This window comes from Impatiens glandulifera, chromosome 5 (genome assembly GCF_907164915.1).
Source record: "Impatiens glandulifera chromosome 5, dImpGla2.1, whole genome shotgun sequence".
NCBI lineage: Eukaryota > Viridiplantae > Streptophyta > Magnoliopsida > Ericales > Balsaminaceae > Impatiens > Impatiens glandulifera.
Window position 1 is genome coordinate 35,699,189 of NC_061866.1, and position 16,761 is coordinate 35,715,949.

At 31.0% G+C, this 16,761-nt stretch overlaps 1 protein-coding gene across 1 annotated transcript; it reads right to left on the reverse strand.

Moving 5' to 3' along the window:
- Nucleotides 1-5,716: 5,716 nt before the first annotated feature.
- Nucleotides 5,717-15,726, reverse strand: LOC124938284 (zinc finger CCCH domain-containing protein 5). The gene is made up of 10 exons (XM_047478702.1): nt 15,331-15,726; nt 15,055-15,204; nt 14,829-14,966; nt 14,546-14,704; nt 12,738-12,830; nt 12,200-12,316; nt 8,700-8,774; nt 8,390-8,580; nt 6,960-7,530; nt 5,717-6,228 (listed from the first exon to the last, which is right to left on the reverse strand). The coding sequence occupies exons 1-10, from the start codon at nt 15,679-15,681 to the stop codon at nt 6,091-6,093; spliced, it is 1,983 nt and encodes a 660-aa protein (XP_047334658.1). The 5' UTR covers nt 15,682-15,726; the 3' UTR covers nt 5,717-6,090.
- Nucleotides 15,727-16,761: the final 1,035 nt, after the last annotated feature.

Sequence of the window (16,761 nt, forward strand, 5' to 3'; positions counted from 1 at the left end):
TTTATATAGAAAATGAAATAAAAAAATATTTAACATTATATAATTATTATATATTAAAAATTAAATTAGAATAGAAATATTTTTAATTAAAATAATATATATATATATGAGAAATAAATAAAAATTAAAATATATATATATTGAAAAAAATTAGGATAATAAATTTAATGATTTTTATTATATGTAATATATTATATATATATATATATATATATATATATATATATATATATATATATATTATTTGAATTGTTTTTTTAATATTAGTATAAGAAATATTTTTTTTTATTATATTTTTTTATGAGTATGAAAAACTATATATATGAGAAAAATAATAAAATAAAAATTATTTTTATTATTAAATTTATATAATATATTGAGAAAAATTAGAATAAAAAATTTAATTATTTTTTATTATATATATATTGTTATATATATACATCATTATTAATTTAATTTTTTTATTTAATATTAATATAAGAGATATAATTATTTTTATTATATTTTTTTGTTTGAGGTATGAAAATTATATATAATATATATATTTATTCAAAAATCTAATTTACAAAATATATTTATATATAAAAAACATGTAAAATTATTTTAACAATAATAAGTGGTCTAGCGGTTAAAGTGTTCATATTAATAGAGTTCGATTCTCTCTAAAAACTAATTATTATACGTGGTTCGTGAACATTGATAGATGAAGCGCAGAAAAAAAATGTTTGTTTCAGTAATGTAAACATTAGTGAAAAACCTAAAGGTTCGTACATGGAAGGAATGTCGGCTTAAGTAATGCAAACTCCATTGAGGGAATGTCGGCTTAAGTAAAACAGACATTGGTGGTAAAACATAAGGGTGCGTCCACGGAGGGAATATCGGCTTGAGTAAACAAACCCTAAAAATTAGTCAATGGAGGAAATGTTGGCTTAATTAAAACAAACATTTGTGAGAAAACCTAAGGATTAATTCACTTAGGGAGCCTAATAGTCGAATGCTCGAGCACACATTGTGAAAATTTAGAATGGTTAGGGTTAATAATGTCATTGAAATATGATTTAGATAATATATTTGTACATGAAATTTTAATAATGTATTTTTTTTTCTTTTTAGTATTAAAATTATAAATTATTATTATTATATATATATATATATAAATTTATAAAATATAAAAACAATATTTGTTATTTTAATTTATAATGTTTCCATGTATTTTATAAAACATATGAATTAGAAAGAAAAAAATATTTAACTAAATGTTTAAGTTTAAAAGTAATTAAGAATTTATTTTTGATTTATTTATTATTATTAAAAAAAACAAAATAAGAAATTATATACTTGAAATAATATTGAATTGAAAACAAAATTTAAAAATAAAATATTAATTACCACAACTCTTTTAATATTTAATTATATATATAATTATTTGTTATTTTAATTTATAATATTTATATATATATATATATATATTTAAATATATATAAATATATATATATAACTAAATAGATTAAGTTTTAAAGTTATCAACAAATTCTTTTTGATTTATTTATTATTATAAAAAAACAAAATAAGACATTATATATTTGAAATAATATTTTATAATTATAAAGAATTAAAAAATATATTAATTATTAAAAAAATTATATTTGATTATATATATATATATATTTATTAAAATATTTAAGATAAAATTAATAATATTTAAGCTCTAAAAAATAATATTAGTAGTTAAAATATATAAATGATTAGTTAGTTTGTCCATAATAAAGTTTAAGTAAAAATTATTTTTAAAAAATGAAGATTAATATTTAAGGTGCTAATATTAATATTTTTTTAATGTTTTAAATAATTTTTAATGTACATATATATTAAATAAATTATTTTAAATAGAAATATATATATAAATATATTTAACTAAATATGTTAAGTTTTAAAATAATTGATAAATTTTTTAAATTTATTTATTATAATAAAATCAAAATGAAATATTATGTACTTGAAATAATATTAAATTTAATAATGTTAAAGATGTTAAAAAAATGCTAGAAGAGAGGTAGAAAATAAATAATATGAGATGTATATTTTTGAAAAAATGATATTAGTGATTAGAATATGTAATGCAATAAGTTGATTACTAATATATTTTAAATTAATTATTTAATAAACATTTAAATAAAAAAATTAATATATTTAACATAATTTTTTTTAAATTTTATTATTTTAAAATTATTAATTATTTATATATATACATACAAAAATCTATAAAATCCATAAAAATAGATAATATATAGAAAATAAAAAAAAATATTTAAATTAGAAAATATGTTTAATTAATTATGATATGTTTTAAAATGATTTAGAAAGCTATTTGAAACTTATTTATTATTATAAAAATATAATTTAAGACATTAAATATAATTATATATATATTATTAATTAAAAAAGACTGAAATAAAAAAAATAAAAAAATGTTTATTTAAAAATAAAATAAAAAGGTAAAATATATTAATAAAAATATTTAAATAAAAAAAAAAATATATATATATATATATATATATTTAAATTAAAATTTTAAATGTACTTGAGATTTATTTATTATTATAAGAAAATAAATTAAGACACCATAATAGAATTATTTTTTTATTAATACATTTTTTTTAATTATTTATATATATATATATTAATTTTAAATAATTTTTAATATTTGTCCAATTATATATTATAATAATTTATTATTATAAAAAATATTAAAACATTATAAGAACAATATTAAATAAATTTTTTTATTTAATTATTATATTTATTTTATTTATTTTTAATATTTGTCTAATTATTTACTATAATAATTTTTTATTATAAAATAAAATTAAAACAAGTATACAATCATTTTATCATCATATAATTTTTTTTAATTATATATATATATATATATATATATTAATTTTAAATATTTTAAATATTTGTTTAACTATTTATTATATTAATTTATTTATTTATTTTAGATAAATATCAATTCTTGCTAAATTTGATTATTAAATAATTAAAATTATTATAAATATAAAAAACATAAACTAATTGATTATATATAAAAAAAAATTAAATAAGTATAATAATAAAAATCTCATTAGAATTTTATTTAATTTCATTTGATGATTTTTTTTTTCTAAATAACTTTTTCCACTTAATAGATTTTTCAATCAATTTATATGATTGGTATGCTTCCCTTTAGATCCATCAATTTGGGTTAGGCCCGTTGGGTTGGTCCGTCTCACCAAACAATTTAGGCGAGTTGGGTTAAAATATTAGCAATTGGTTTGGAAATTGGTCTACACGGCCAGCCTGCTCGGGTCGCGGGCCTAGGCGGGTCGGACTTGGGCTGCGAGTTGGCAAACAAAATTTAATCTAATTTATAGCCTTATAGGTATATGTTGCATAACCCTATTTTTTTCTCAAATGTAGCAGTCAATACTCAATACTTCACCCATCGACTACTTATTTCTTACGTCTTTCTTCTCTTCGTTCTCGCCTTCAAGGGTTCGCGGATTCAAACTTGGTTCAAGTCAAGTTTTATACTGAAAGTCTGAAACTTAATATTCTGTTAAATAACATATTATTTTTGAAATGGACTCCTCAAAATCAAGGTATCAATTTGGATGTTGATGAATTTAAAAGTGTTAAGCATATTGATGAAGGGTCATCTAAAAAGTATAGGGAATATTCTAATATTTGAATGTATTTTAAGAAAATGAAAGGTATTAATAATATAGAAAAAGTTGAATGTAAGGGATGCAACACGCGGATTAGCCCGCCTAACCCGCAACCCACCTTGGATTGGGTTAGAGATTTTAAATTCATCGGGATAGTGGATCGGCCCGTTGTCGACCCGTCAAACGATGTTTTGGTGGATAGGCGTGCCCCATCATACCGTTCTACTTACATTATATTTTTCTTTTAAATATTTTTCAAACAACTTAATTTTACAAATTAAAATCAATTTAATGAGTTAAATGGAAATGAATAGAATAGATGTGTAATTAATGAGTTGAATGGAAGTTAGTAGACACCCTACACCCTACACCCTACACCCTACACCCTACACCCTACACCCTACACCCTACACCCTACACCCTACACCCTACACGGGATGGGTCAGATCTATTATATCACACCATATTTCATTTTCTAGTAATAAATATTCTCTTTTCTTAGATCTGCCCCTATTTAATATTCTCTTTTGTTAGATCTGCCCCTATTTAATAATAATCTCCTACAAAATAATTAAATAAATAATATATATATATAGGCCCAATTACCATTTGAGGCTCGAACTTGAATCGTTTTGACCATATGAGGCTCGAACTTTGATTTAAGCCATTTGAGGCTTTTTACTAAACGTCCGTCTACTCCGTTTATTTTATTTGACATGACATTTTTTTCAATTTTTTTTTTTTTGATAGTTGCCATTTTTTTTAAATGATACAGGTGTAAAAAAATAAATTTACACGCACTCCTCTTTTCATCTCCTCTTCTTGCCCACCCTCTTCTCGCCGACTAACCATGTTGAGTCATTTCTTTTATGAATTTGAAGAATGATTATAAGATAGAAATGTAAGAAATGAGGTAAAAACTTTGTCATCAAGCAGAATGTTGCAGCAGCGACTCCGAACAAGCAAATTGCTCCGATTCCATTTAAGCTCCGTTTCCATATGTTCAATCCTCCAAATCCAATATCGCTATCATCGTCTTTTGTCTTGTCGTGATAATCGTCGATGACTTCTACATCGTTGTGCTTATCAATTTTCATCTCAAACTAGAAGGAATCCATATCAATTTGTGGTTACGGAGACCAACTTCTATATAGTCTATTTTCATTTCAAAAAATTCATTTCCCTCGTTATTTCTTGAAGGAAATTTGAGAAATTATATATCATGTTTGGATTCGAACTTTGGAGCTTTCACCTTCTGATCAAAGACGATTTCTCTCGCTGAATAAGAAGACGACTCGATTTGAACTAGGAGATGAATTACTTATTTTGGCGGTCCGGTAACCTCCCTCGCATCGGAAAACTTGTGCGATGATTTCGAAGACGGACAGGATTAAGCAAGTCACTACACAAATTATTAACGGAGAAGATGAAAAGGTTAAATTGACCGAGAATAGGTTTGGGCGAGAATATTGAGAAGATAAAGAGAGAGAGGGTGCTTCTAAATTTTTTTCTTTTTTACACATATTTCTTTAAAAATAATAACTGTAACCTAAATTAAAAAAGAAAATGAAATGTTAAATAAAATTAACGGAATAGACAGACAGTAGTAAAAAAGCCCCAAATAACCATAAATTTGATAGTTGGAGCCTCATATGGCTCAAATCAAAGTTAGAGCTCCATATGATAAAAATGCTCAAAGTTTGAACCCCAAATAATAATTGGACATATATATATATATATATATATACTTAATAATACATTTATGCTACACAATTTGAAATTCTTCTTACTAGTTGTACTCAGTTTCGGGTACCTCACACTTAATAATACATTTATACTACACAATTTGAAATTCTTCTTACTAGTTGTACTCAGTTTCGGTACCTCACGAGTTCGGGAATGAGATGAGCTAACATATCCCCATCGGGTTCAGGGATTGGGTCGGTTAGTTAAGATCAGACTCGGGGACCCGTTCCCGTCGGGTATCACCCTGTTGACACACCCTATTCTTAACCTAACACAAGTGTAACCTTCCAAAATATAAATGAGTATCAAAACTAAATATACACAATATATTCAAACAAAACAAGAGGCTTTTTATACTGCTAATCAGTCTTAGCATATTCATTTGTCTTCTTTAATAATTTATGATATGCCAACATACCAATAGTAATCCTTACACATGAAAACTAAAAGAAAACAAAATTGGAAGAGCTTACATGGAAACAACATCCAGCTTCCTGCTGAGATGTAAAGGCCAAAACTTTCAACAGGGTGAGTCTCCTCCTCCTTCATATACTCCAAATTGCCATAATCATAAAATTCAGAGTATGTTCATCAAAATGGTTGGTTACCTCCAGTCTTGTTCTTGTCGAAAACTCTTTTAAGGATCCCACCGACCACGCTTATGGATATCATCATCATCATGCCACTTATTTCTACCATCATCTTTCCCGCCATGACCATTGATGATCTCAAAACTATTATGATGCCCTTGTCTTGATATCTTGTCTTTGGTTACCTGAAATTGATATTTTGGACTTATTAGCTAATAAAAAAAGTCCACTTTTGTAAACAACTGTAGTACATCTTTTAGGTGTAATTAAAGTGCTAAGAAAATATCCCATTACAAGAATTGTGACAGTCTGTGAATGGTCATGTTTATTTTTAATTGGGTGCATCTATATACATTTATCTATCATGATCAAATTTGAAAATAAGTGTTTTCATTTTTGTTTCTCCAATTCAAATTAAGCCACTCATATACTACAAGTGGCTTAATCTATCAGTTGGACTATATCTTATTATCAATCATTTTCAAATAGACTCAATTCATAACTGATATCAACTATAGAAGTGTATTAATAGGTCCGTCACTATTTTTATATAAAAAATAAGCCCAAATTAATTCATTAAAATTGATAACATAATTTAGTGCCATGTATGCCCCATTCGGAAACACTTGTTTTTGTTTCCAAATCCAGATACAATGAAAATATTTTTGAACCTATCTTATTAAGTTTGGTTTTCAAACGTTTTTGCATCTAGATACCCAGAAACAAAAAATAGAAAGTGCATTTTTGGGATTTTAATGAAATGGTTTTAACCGTTTCCCCCTACCCCACCCCCAACCCAAAAAATTAGAAAGTGTTCTTAAATGTGGCCAATATTTTGTCTTGTGTAGTTAATTGAAAAAAAAATAGTTATTTTATTATCGCATGCATGATGATGTTAAGTTAATTGTGTACTTACCTTTTCACGTCTGCTGGAAGTGCTTTTCTTATAATACCTCTCAGATTTCTTGCTGCCTTCTCGTTCATCGATAACAGCTAAATCCCCTTTGCTGGATCGGTGTTGTTTATTTACCCCCTTCAACTCAATAACATTTTCAGATGATGAATGTCTCGACTGTTTACTGACATGCCGCCTTCTTTCAGGTGGTGTATCTTCATCCTCCTCCCGGCTTGAGCTTCTCCTCCTCCTCCTTCGGCTGCAATCACCTACAACTCCTGTAGTGCCTCCATCTGACCTATCACCATCAGAATCACTTTCGGGGGTCGTATCCAACATTCTTCTCCTCTTCCTTGAATATCTGTTTCCTTCACTTTCACCAAGGTCATCCTCATTGTCCCATCCTTTCTTATTTTGACTACTACTTTTTATGGTTTCTCGGTGTCTTCTGCTACTACTACTACTACTACGGATATCTTCATGTTCAAAGTATTGTCTTCTACTACTACAGCTACCCTCATGTTCTAAGTATTGTCTTTGGCTAGAATTGCCACCCAAGTGACCTCTATCCCAAGATTGATGAAAACGATACCTGCAGTAGGTTGATACTTTGAGAAATTAGTGATGAACATTCCAGATAAGCAGTGACTATTAAGAGAAATGAGCTACGAGAAAAAAAAAAAGTGGTTGTCTGATGAGTTACTATGGAAAAAATGGTTTATAGATGATGCTTCAACTCAAACGTTTAAGTTAAAAATCAAATAGGAGATAACTTATAAATTGATTTAATCTACAGTAAGTCTTTTTTTATTCCTTTGTCATAATATCATCAGAACATAAAGGAACAGTAGAGATATGGGGAAATTATAGCTGAGAATGACTACAAAAATTAAAGTGTGTTGATAAAGAAATGACAAGAAAGATGATTGGGAACAAAGGGTCGTCTAGCTCAGTGGTAGAGTGCAGAACCTTATATATGCACCGTTATTGGTTTGAGCTTTCATGACCAGTTAAACAAAGATGTTTGGGATGGACAAAAAGAGTGGGAGTCCATTTTTATGGTATAAAACACATGATGACTATTTGAAAATTAGTTGTCTTTCATTGTCTCATTTGAAAATTTGTCAAAATTAAAATGGAAAGTCATGTTCCAGGTTATAGTGTCATTTGGTATCAAGATTATCTTTTAGATCATAATCCAGATTAGAGTCTGATTTTTCACTTCACTTGGTAATATAGAGATAGAGATTATCATTTTTTACCCTTTTTTTGGCATAATGATCCAAATTATTTTCTGGATCATTGTAATTTTTTACAAACATAACAAATGTAGATTTTCTTGAATCAATCCAGATGAAAAAAAATGCATTCCAAAATAGCACCCATGTGTTAACAAAAAAAATGAGATGGACAAATCACATAAAATGAAAATAGAGAGTATTAGAAAATACCTTTCTGCATTGGCTTTAGTCTCATTGTGAGTGTTACTAAAATCTTGCTCATATGCAGATTCACCAAATAAAGCAGCCATCTTCTTCACCCAGTATCTTGGTGGCGGTCTGTCCCAATCAGCCCATTCATAATCTCCACCAGGGTTCCGGAAACAATGGATGAAATTGCAAGCTGACCCATGAGAACATGACTGAAAATTTATAATGGCGCCCATTAATTTTTTACAAGATTCAACCAAATCTAAGAGAATGAACGGAAGCCATTTTTCAATTTACAAATATGCATATCTCCTGTTTGAAACTATCTTACTCTAAGACGTGATTTCATATACTCTCCACATATAGCAACTTTCCATTTGCTCACAGCAACAAATTCACATTTTACCTGAAAAGGAGGAAGAATATCAAATTACAAGTGATGCAAAGAAGATGGAAGTGACATCCATCAATTGACAACTTTTATTCATTTTTTTTTAAATGTTGAAGTTTATATTAACATAGTTGCCGCAAATAGAAGTTGTCTAGAGCTTACCACGCAAGGAGGATGGTACATACCCTAAAATGGGTTTTTAGATTTTGAGAGAAATAGGAGAGCTCGGAGACCGGGACATTGATAAACTTCTTCGTATTAATCAATGATAATGTCACCAAGCACAACTATGAGCCCCTATTTATAAAACTAAAATATAGTCCTAATTAAATCCTAAGAAGATAACATAATTATACTAACCACCAATAACAATTATATACTACTTCTAATTATACTAAACACTAATAACCCTGATCTCTATTTCATATCAAACAGTTTCATACACATCTCTCAAATATACACAAATTCCAATTACCATACCACTCCTCCATGTGGAATAATAGGATTTAATATGACATCATCTTGGGAATAGAATAGCTGTCTACTTTGGGTAACTTAAACCGGAACTTTAAGGAGTTGATTATGACATTCCAACAGTTTGTTTTAGTCTTCTTGGATGATATCTTAATATACAGTAGGAATTTGAAACCTCACATAAGGAAGTTTGTTTTAGTCTTCTTGGATGATATCTTAATATACAGTAGGAATTTGAATGAACATGTGACACGTTGAAGGCTGGTTTTTAAACTATTAAGACAGCAACAGTTAGTTCTGAATTATTCGAAATGTGCATTTGCTTGTCGGGAGATTGATTACCTAGGTCATGTGATTTCACAAAAAGGAGTGGCTATGGACATGTCCAAAATCACAAAAATTGAATCATGGCCACAACCGAGTAACTTGAAACAATTGAGTGATTTTTTAGGACTCACGGGGTATTATAGAAGGTTCATAAAAAATTGTGGATCCATTGTGGTACTACTGACAGCCTTATTGTCTTACTGAAAAAGGGTAAGTTTGAATGGAATGAGGCAGTGACAAATGCATTAATGAACTGAAAGGAGTAGTGATGAGGCCACTGATACTCAAGCTGCCAAATTTCAAGTAAGAATTTGTCATTGAGACAGATGCAAGTAAAAACGGGGATGGGAGCAGTTTTAACACAGCAAGGATATCCTCTTGCATTCATCAGCAAGGGGTTGGGGCCAAGAATTCAAGCCTTATCAACATATGAACGAGATATGTTGGTTGTGTTACATGCGATTAAGAAATGGAGTTACTTGCAGTTTAAGCCATTCGTGATTAAAACAGATCATGAATCTCTTAAATATCGATTGGAACAGAAAATTAAAGACCCAAACCAAGAGAAGTGGTTATACAAATTGGTGGGATTCGAGTTCTCAGTACAATATAAGGGTAAGGAGAATATGGCAGCAGATGCACTATCAAGAATTTCAGGATCTTGCTCAACCATATCAGAATTTTCATCAGTTTTAATGAAAAAAATTGAGAAATCGTGGGATCAAGATTTGAATTTGAAGATCATTTTGACTTTTGAGACAGATCCGTCAGGGGTTAAAGAGTTTTCCTTCACCAATGGGCAGCTGCGTAAAGAATGACGTCCGGTGGCGGGTTGTGATACAGATTTGAGAACTTACATCATTTCAACAATACATAATTCAAGCAGTAGGGGGCATTCAGGAGTGATGGTCACATATCAGAAACTGCGTCAAGCTTATTTTTGGAGAGGAATGGAAAGGGATGTTAGAGAATTTGTGTGGTTTATCAGCAACAGAAATGAGAGAATCAGGGGTATAAGGAGTTGTTGCAACCTTTGGCTATACCGACATCAATCTGGAGTGATATCTCCATGGACTTCATTGAAAGTTTGCCTAAAACCGGTGGATATTCTGTCATTTTTGTAATGGTGGACAGACTCTCAAAGATGGCTTATTTTGTGGGGTTGAAACACCATTTTTCTGCTAGTGACATTCCTCAAGTGTTCATGGATAATATATTTCTTTTACATGGAATGCCGCTGACCATTGTAAGTGATAGGGACAAAAAATTTGTGAGTAATTTTTGGAAAGAATTGTGTAAATTGCTGGGTATTGAACAAGCAATGTCTTCGGCGTATCATCCACAAACGGATGGACAGACAAAAGTGGTAGCCTAGAGACTTATTTGCTATGTATGGCAGGTCAAAATCTTAAGTCTTGGTTGAAGTGGCTTCCTTTAGCTGAATGGTGGTATAATACCAACTTCCACTCGGCAGCTTTATCTTCACCATATGAAATTGTTTATGTTCAACCTCCACCAATTCATCATCCATATTTAGCAGGGGATTCAAGGATCAAGTCACAGTTGACCGCACTTTGACGGCAAGGTAAGAGGCACCGAAACTTTTGAAGTTTCATTTACAACGTGCACAACACCGGATAAAGCAACAATCAAACAAGAAAATGGTAGACTGTGTTTATTAAGTAATTGGGTGTTTGTCATATTACAACCGTACAGGCAATCTTCGATAAGAGAAAAATGCATAAACTCAGTCCTAAGTTTTATGGACCCTTTGGGGTAGTGTAAGGAATAGGGAAGGTGGCTTATAAGATTGATATTCCGTCTACAGCAAAGATGCACAATGTCATTCATGTGTCTCAGCTTAAAAATAAGGTAGGGAATGCGATAGCCAATCCCCATATTCCTATCCTTCAACAGGACAGCATTGTAAAATCAGTGGCAATTCTAGATGAGAGAGTTGTCTATAAGGATGGAATGAGTATTGAACAATTTTTGATCAGGTGGTCTAACGCCGCAGATGATGTTGCTAGTTGGGAAGAGGAATCGTGGTTGATGACAAAGTACTCTGAATTTGTGTTAACAGTGGGAGACGCAGCTTCTTTCAATTAACTTGTTTGTGGGCGAACAAGTGTTGATGGGGAGGCTAATGATATGAGAGCATTTTAGGGTTAGGTTTTCTAATCCTCAATAAGTCGACGGATTGTTAACGAAGTCGGCATGTTCCGTAATTTCTTTTAACAGCAAGTTTCTATTTGAATAAGCTGGGTAACAGCAGGTTACAGTTACGGTTACTGGTAGCAGTGGTTGTAACAGAAATGGCAGACAACAGAGGGAACTGATTCTGGCAGTTAAGACATGAGTCATTTAAATACCAACTGAAAGGGAATGGAAGCTACTACTGATCAATTTGTTAAACTCTTCAGGTTAATTCCTATTTTCTCTCTACTCTTACTCTAATCTCTCCTATTCAATTCTAACCTCTTCTATCGAATTGCAAGTCCTGTAATCGATTTCTTCTGTAATCCCTCTACTCATCTAAACTCTCAACATATCTGCAGTTACTAAGGTACTGCCCTAATCTTGAACTACATATTCTATAAATATAATTCTCAGTTTATCATAATGATGTAAAAAAGTACCTGTTTCCCAGCAAAATAACGTCCATTTAGTGACTGAAATGCAAGTAGAGCAGAATCCTGTGATTTGTAATGCACATACACATTCCCCTTTAAGTGAGATGAACCGTTCCTGCAGGCCTGAAAATGACAGTATTTCTTTAGGCAAGCTGTATCTAGATTTCAGGTGGACTACAATCTTCCTCCAATACAATGACATTATTCTCTGAACAGTAATCTTAGCTTTGTGGTCCCAGCCAGAAAATTCAAAAGAAGGAGAAACCATAGCTTTTGTTGATATTCAAATAAATAAATTGTTAAGAGAAATAGGAAAAGAAAAGGCATTATGGATGTGGCCAGCTAACAAAAAGAAGTTACATTAATTACTTACAAAAGCTTAATATTTGTTTTTGAGAAAGAAAAAAAAGTAAACATGGCGTCGCTAGAAATGTTAAAATATTTAAAAATTCATGAGTGGAAAAGGAAATTAGATCAGTTGAAGTGTATATTAAAGTTGACAACAAATGTGAGATGATTTTGAAGAATCAACAGCAGGCACCACCTTAAAGTTAATTATTTCCCCACACTTCAAGAATTCTGTATGGACATCCTCATAGAACTCTTCATAAGAATGTTCAATCTCTTCATCTGTGCACTGGAAAAGGTCAAATGGATATCATTATATAGGTGATGATAGTTTATAGAATTAAATATCAAATACCAAGACATGAACAAAACTAAACAAATAAGAATGAACAAAAATAAAATTACTTTCCATTTTTATACATGATTTTCTTTCTTTAGACCAGGGTATTTTTTTCATGAGAGGTTAGCACAACATCTCACTGCCATGACCCCCAAACTTCAATCAAGGTGCTTGCAGTAGGAATCGAACTGAGACCTCAACCTCCAAAGTTCAACACTCTTACCACTTGAGCACCTGAGCTACCCTAGGCGGGTCCATTTGTATATATGTTGTCCTGTAACTATGAAACAACATATATTTAAAGAGAACCCTAACTGCAGTATGAATCCCCATTACCTCTGGAAGCTACATGTATATTCAACTCATGTGAAGCAGCAAAGTGGGTAGAAAATTGCCAACTATCGGGAAATATACTACAGGTTGTTAAGGAGCTAATACTCAATATTTAAGAACAGGACAAAGCAGATCAGCATCAGATATTGAAACAAGCATCCAAGGTTCACTAATTTAAAGTAGCTGCATTTTCATATCAATATCTATAGTAAACTAATATATATTTTTCTCTCACCAACTAAATCACTAGAAAGGTTCTATAGTAAACTAATATATATTTTTCTCTCACCAACTAAATCACTAGAAAGGTTCTCGTCTAAATGCAGTCACATGTCTGAAACTGCACCATCAACTCATAAATATCACAGTTACACAGTGAAAATATCCAAATAAAAGAAACTCTAACATGATCACCCTTAAAAGCCAAAGTAGGATACAATAATCATTTCTTCATTGGATCAAGGCACAGTACATCTCCATTGAATTGAATCTCGAGATGAATGTCTGGTTAATAACGTCAAAGAACACCAATAGCAATTATAATGCAGTGAATGCAGTTAAATTGCTCTTTGAGTGCATCAAATGAAACTAGTTATTACAGATTCTTGCCAATGAAATAAATAAAACTTTTATACATGAAATCAATAAGAAGGCAATTACACATAAATGATTCATAAGGAAATAATATAAACTATAGATAGGCATGTATTGCTCACTGGCAAGCAAAAAAAAGGTTTATTGGTGCATTCTGGTGTAACAAAAGTTAAAGTAACAGCAAGCAATATATGTTCCAATAGACATGCTAAAACTCTTTTTCAAAAAATTAGGCATGCTAAAACTAATTGCTATATTTGAAGCAGCATTGAAGTAGCTTTGTGTTACAATTGTAAACAGTAGGGGGTAGGGTAAACGAGACATTTACTATAATACAGGCATACCCTATCCCTACCCTACTATTTACAACAATAACACTTTGATTCCAAATAAGCTAAATATTGTGGGTATAGATAGATATTCACATTAGGCACTAGACACCAAAATCTATATTATGTTCACATATGTAAACATAAATATCTATATGATAATCAAAAATAGCAAACATGCTAACACTTCACCCACCAGCAAAGACAACAATTAAAAAGTGATAAGGGAGGGAGGAAAACAAAATAAGTCAATTTGTTATGCCCTATTATCATTGAAGCCATATTAACTCAATCTAACACGAATGCATAATATCCTACATAATGGGAGTATAACTATTTATTGTTGCAATATATTTGTCGAAGTTATCATCAGGATACTAGAACACTTTGAAGGTGCCTTTAACAGACCTCAAGCCCTTCATCTTGCTCCCAGGCAAGGCCAGGTCCATTGTACATGTTCTTAATAAGCAATGTGCACGATTTATCAGGATAAAAATGGACTCTGCTACAACGGATACCAAATCGACAAGCCCCAGTTTTGAGATGGAACGGACAATGAGCTTTATCCTGTCATAGACCTCAAATCAATCAGTAATAGGCATTTCTTTGAACCGGAAAATGTCATACAAGGTGAAACATTAAGGACAATAATTTAGCAGGCCAAAGAATTCTGAAGGATATAGAACAATGCCTGTTCTGTCCCAAAATTCGGTATTTGTTGAGCAGCATCCTCCAACAACTGTTCTGCAGATGGCAAAGGTGCATCTTTGTACTCAGCAAATGCTTCAGATTGAGGAGGAAGAGGATTAGATGTGGGTCTTTCATCGTCCTGCACGTTGATATTGTATGTAAGTATTTCAAGTTCTAAACAATTCAAAATAATAATGCATTTCGAGAGTATCTGTTACCAAAAGTACCTTTATCTCAACAGGTTGATTGATATCCTTTCTTCTCACTTTAACCTTTTTCTTCTTGACAATGATCTCATTACCTTGCCAAATAATCTCAGGAGGCCCATCTTCTACAAACTCCCAGTCATCATCTTCATTATCATCCTCATTTTGGACCTGTTTCAGAAAAGATGCTATCAATGAGTAAAATGTGACATTATCCAAATACAATCAATCAATAACCTAATAAGCGTTTTGTTATCATTCATGTTCATAAACATATAACACAGCAGTGAGATTAACCTGGCTGTGAATAGCTTCCTTTAACTCTTCCTCCTCGGCCTTCTTTTTTGCCTCCAAAGCTTCCAAAAAGATCCGCTCCGCCTCTTCGAACTCCTTTCTATCCCTCTCCATTCTCTCCTTTTCACTCTCCTCTTCCAACTGAATCCTTCGCTGCTCATTAGGATCATTCGTCTGCGCCTCTTCTTCCTCCCTTTCCTTCTCAGCCAACTCCTTCCTCATCTGCTTCCTCTTTTCCTTCTTATTCATCTTCCTCCTCTCCTTCCGACTCATGGAAGCCGCCTCTTGAACTGACTGCCGAGATTCTTGGTCGTTCGATAGGGCAACTACGCTAGATTGTATAGGATCAGCCATTGACAGAGCTTCAACTGATAAACACTAATGAAATCCACTTTTCTTTCCCTTCCTCATGTTATATTTTGGGATGAATATCAAATATACCCTTGAACTTGTAAAGAAGAATTAGAACTAGAAAGAAGACCAAGAACTATTGATCAAGGTGTTTCTATATTAATATAGAGAAAATTTTGGTTTTAATGTTCAAAGTCTTAAAAAATTTATGAATATCTATATAGTTGCTTATTATTACAAGAGACTATATACGTTGTCGTTTAAAGGCGGTTTTATTTAAGGAAGAATTGTTGTTGCTTTAATTGGTAATGAACCGTCTTCGAACCGGTTCTCACCGGTTCTCATAGTACTATAAGATGTTGCGAATTGTAAACTAGGGTTGCCGCATTCCCCAATCTCGTAAAAATCCCTTTGTAGAATAAGACTTGCTTGCAGGAAATCTTTCACAAATTTTCGGAAATATGAGATCTGAAGGACGTTCAATCCTCCCACATCGATATCTCTACAAGAGTGTGTCAAGTGAACTAGCGCTTGAGCAAACATTGTGAGCTCTTTGTCTAATTATCCTCATTTCTAATATATTTTTTTGTTGTAGTTTATGATCTCCATCGATTTAAACTATGGTGGTGTTGTTTGTACAGCTTCAAGTGGTCTCAATTTAGCTCGAAAAAGAGACACATGGAACACCGGATGAATCCTGCAATGTTCAGATAATTTTAATTTGTAAGTTACTTGCCCTAGTTTTTCCAAAACAAGAAAATGTCCAAAAGACATAGCAGATAGCTTGATATTTCTTTGTATAGTTGTTATCGTTTGTTGTATAAGGATGTTTGAGTTGAAAGAATGAATATACTTCGTAAACCGATCCACCACTAGCAATGTTATAAAGTTGTCGGATATTGGAAGTCCTTCTATTAAATCTATGGATATGTGCAACCATGGTGTATTTGAAATCGATAATGGTTGTAATAGCCCTATTTTCTTATAATTTTCCGTTTCGAAATGTTGACAAATATCGTAGTTTTTAATTAGTTATTGAACTTCTTGTTTAAGTCCTGATCAGAAAAAATTATTTTTACTTTT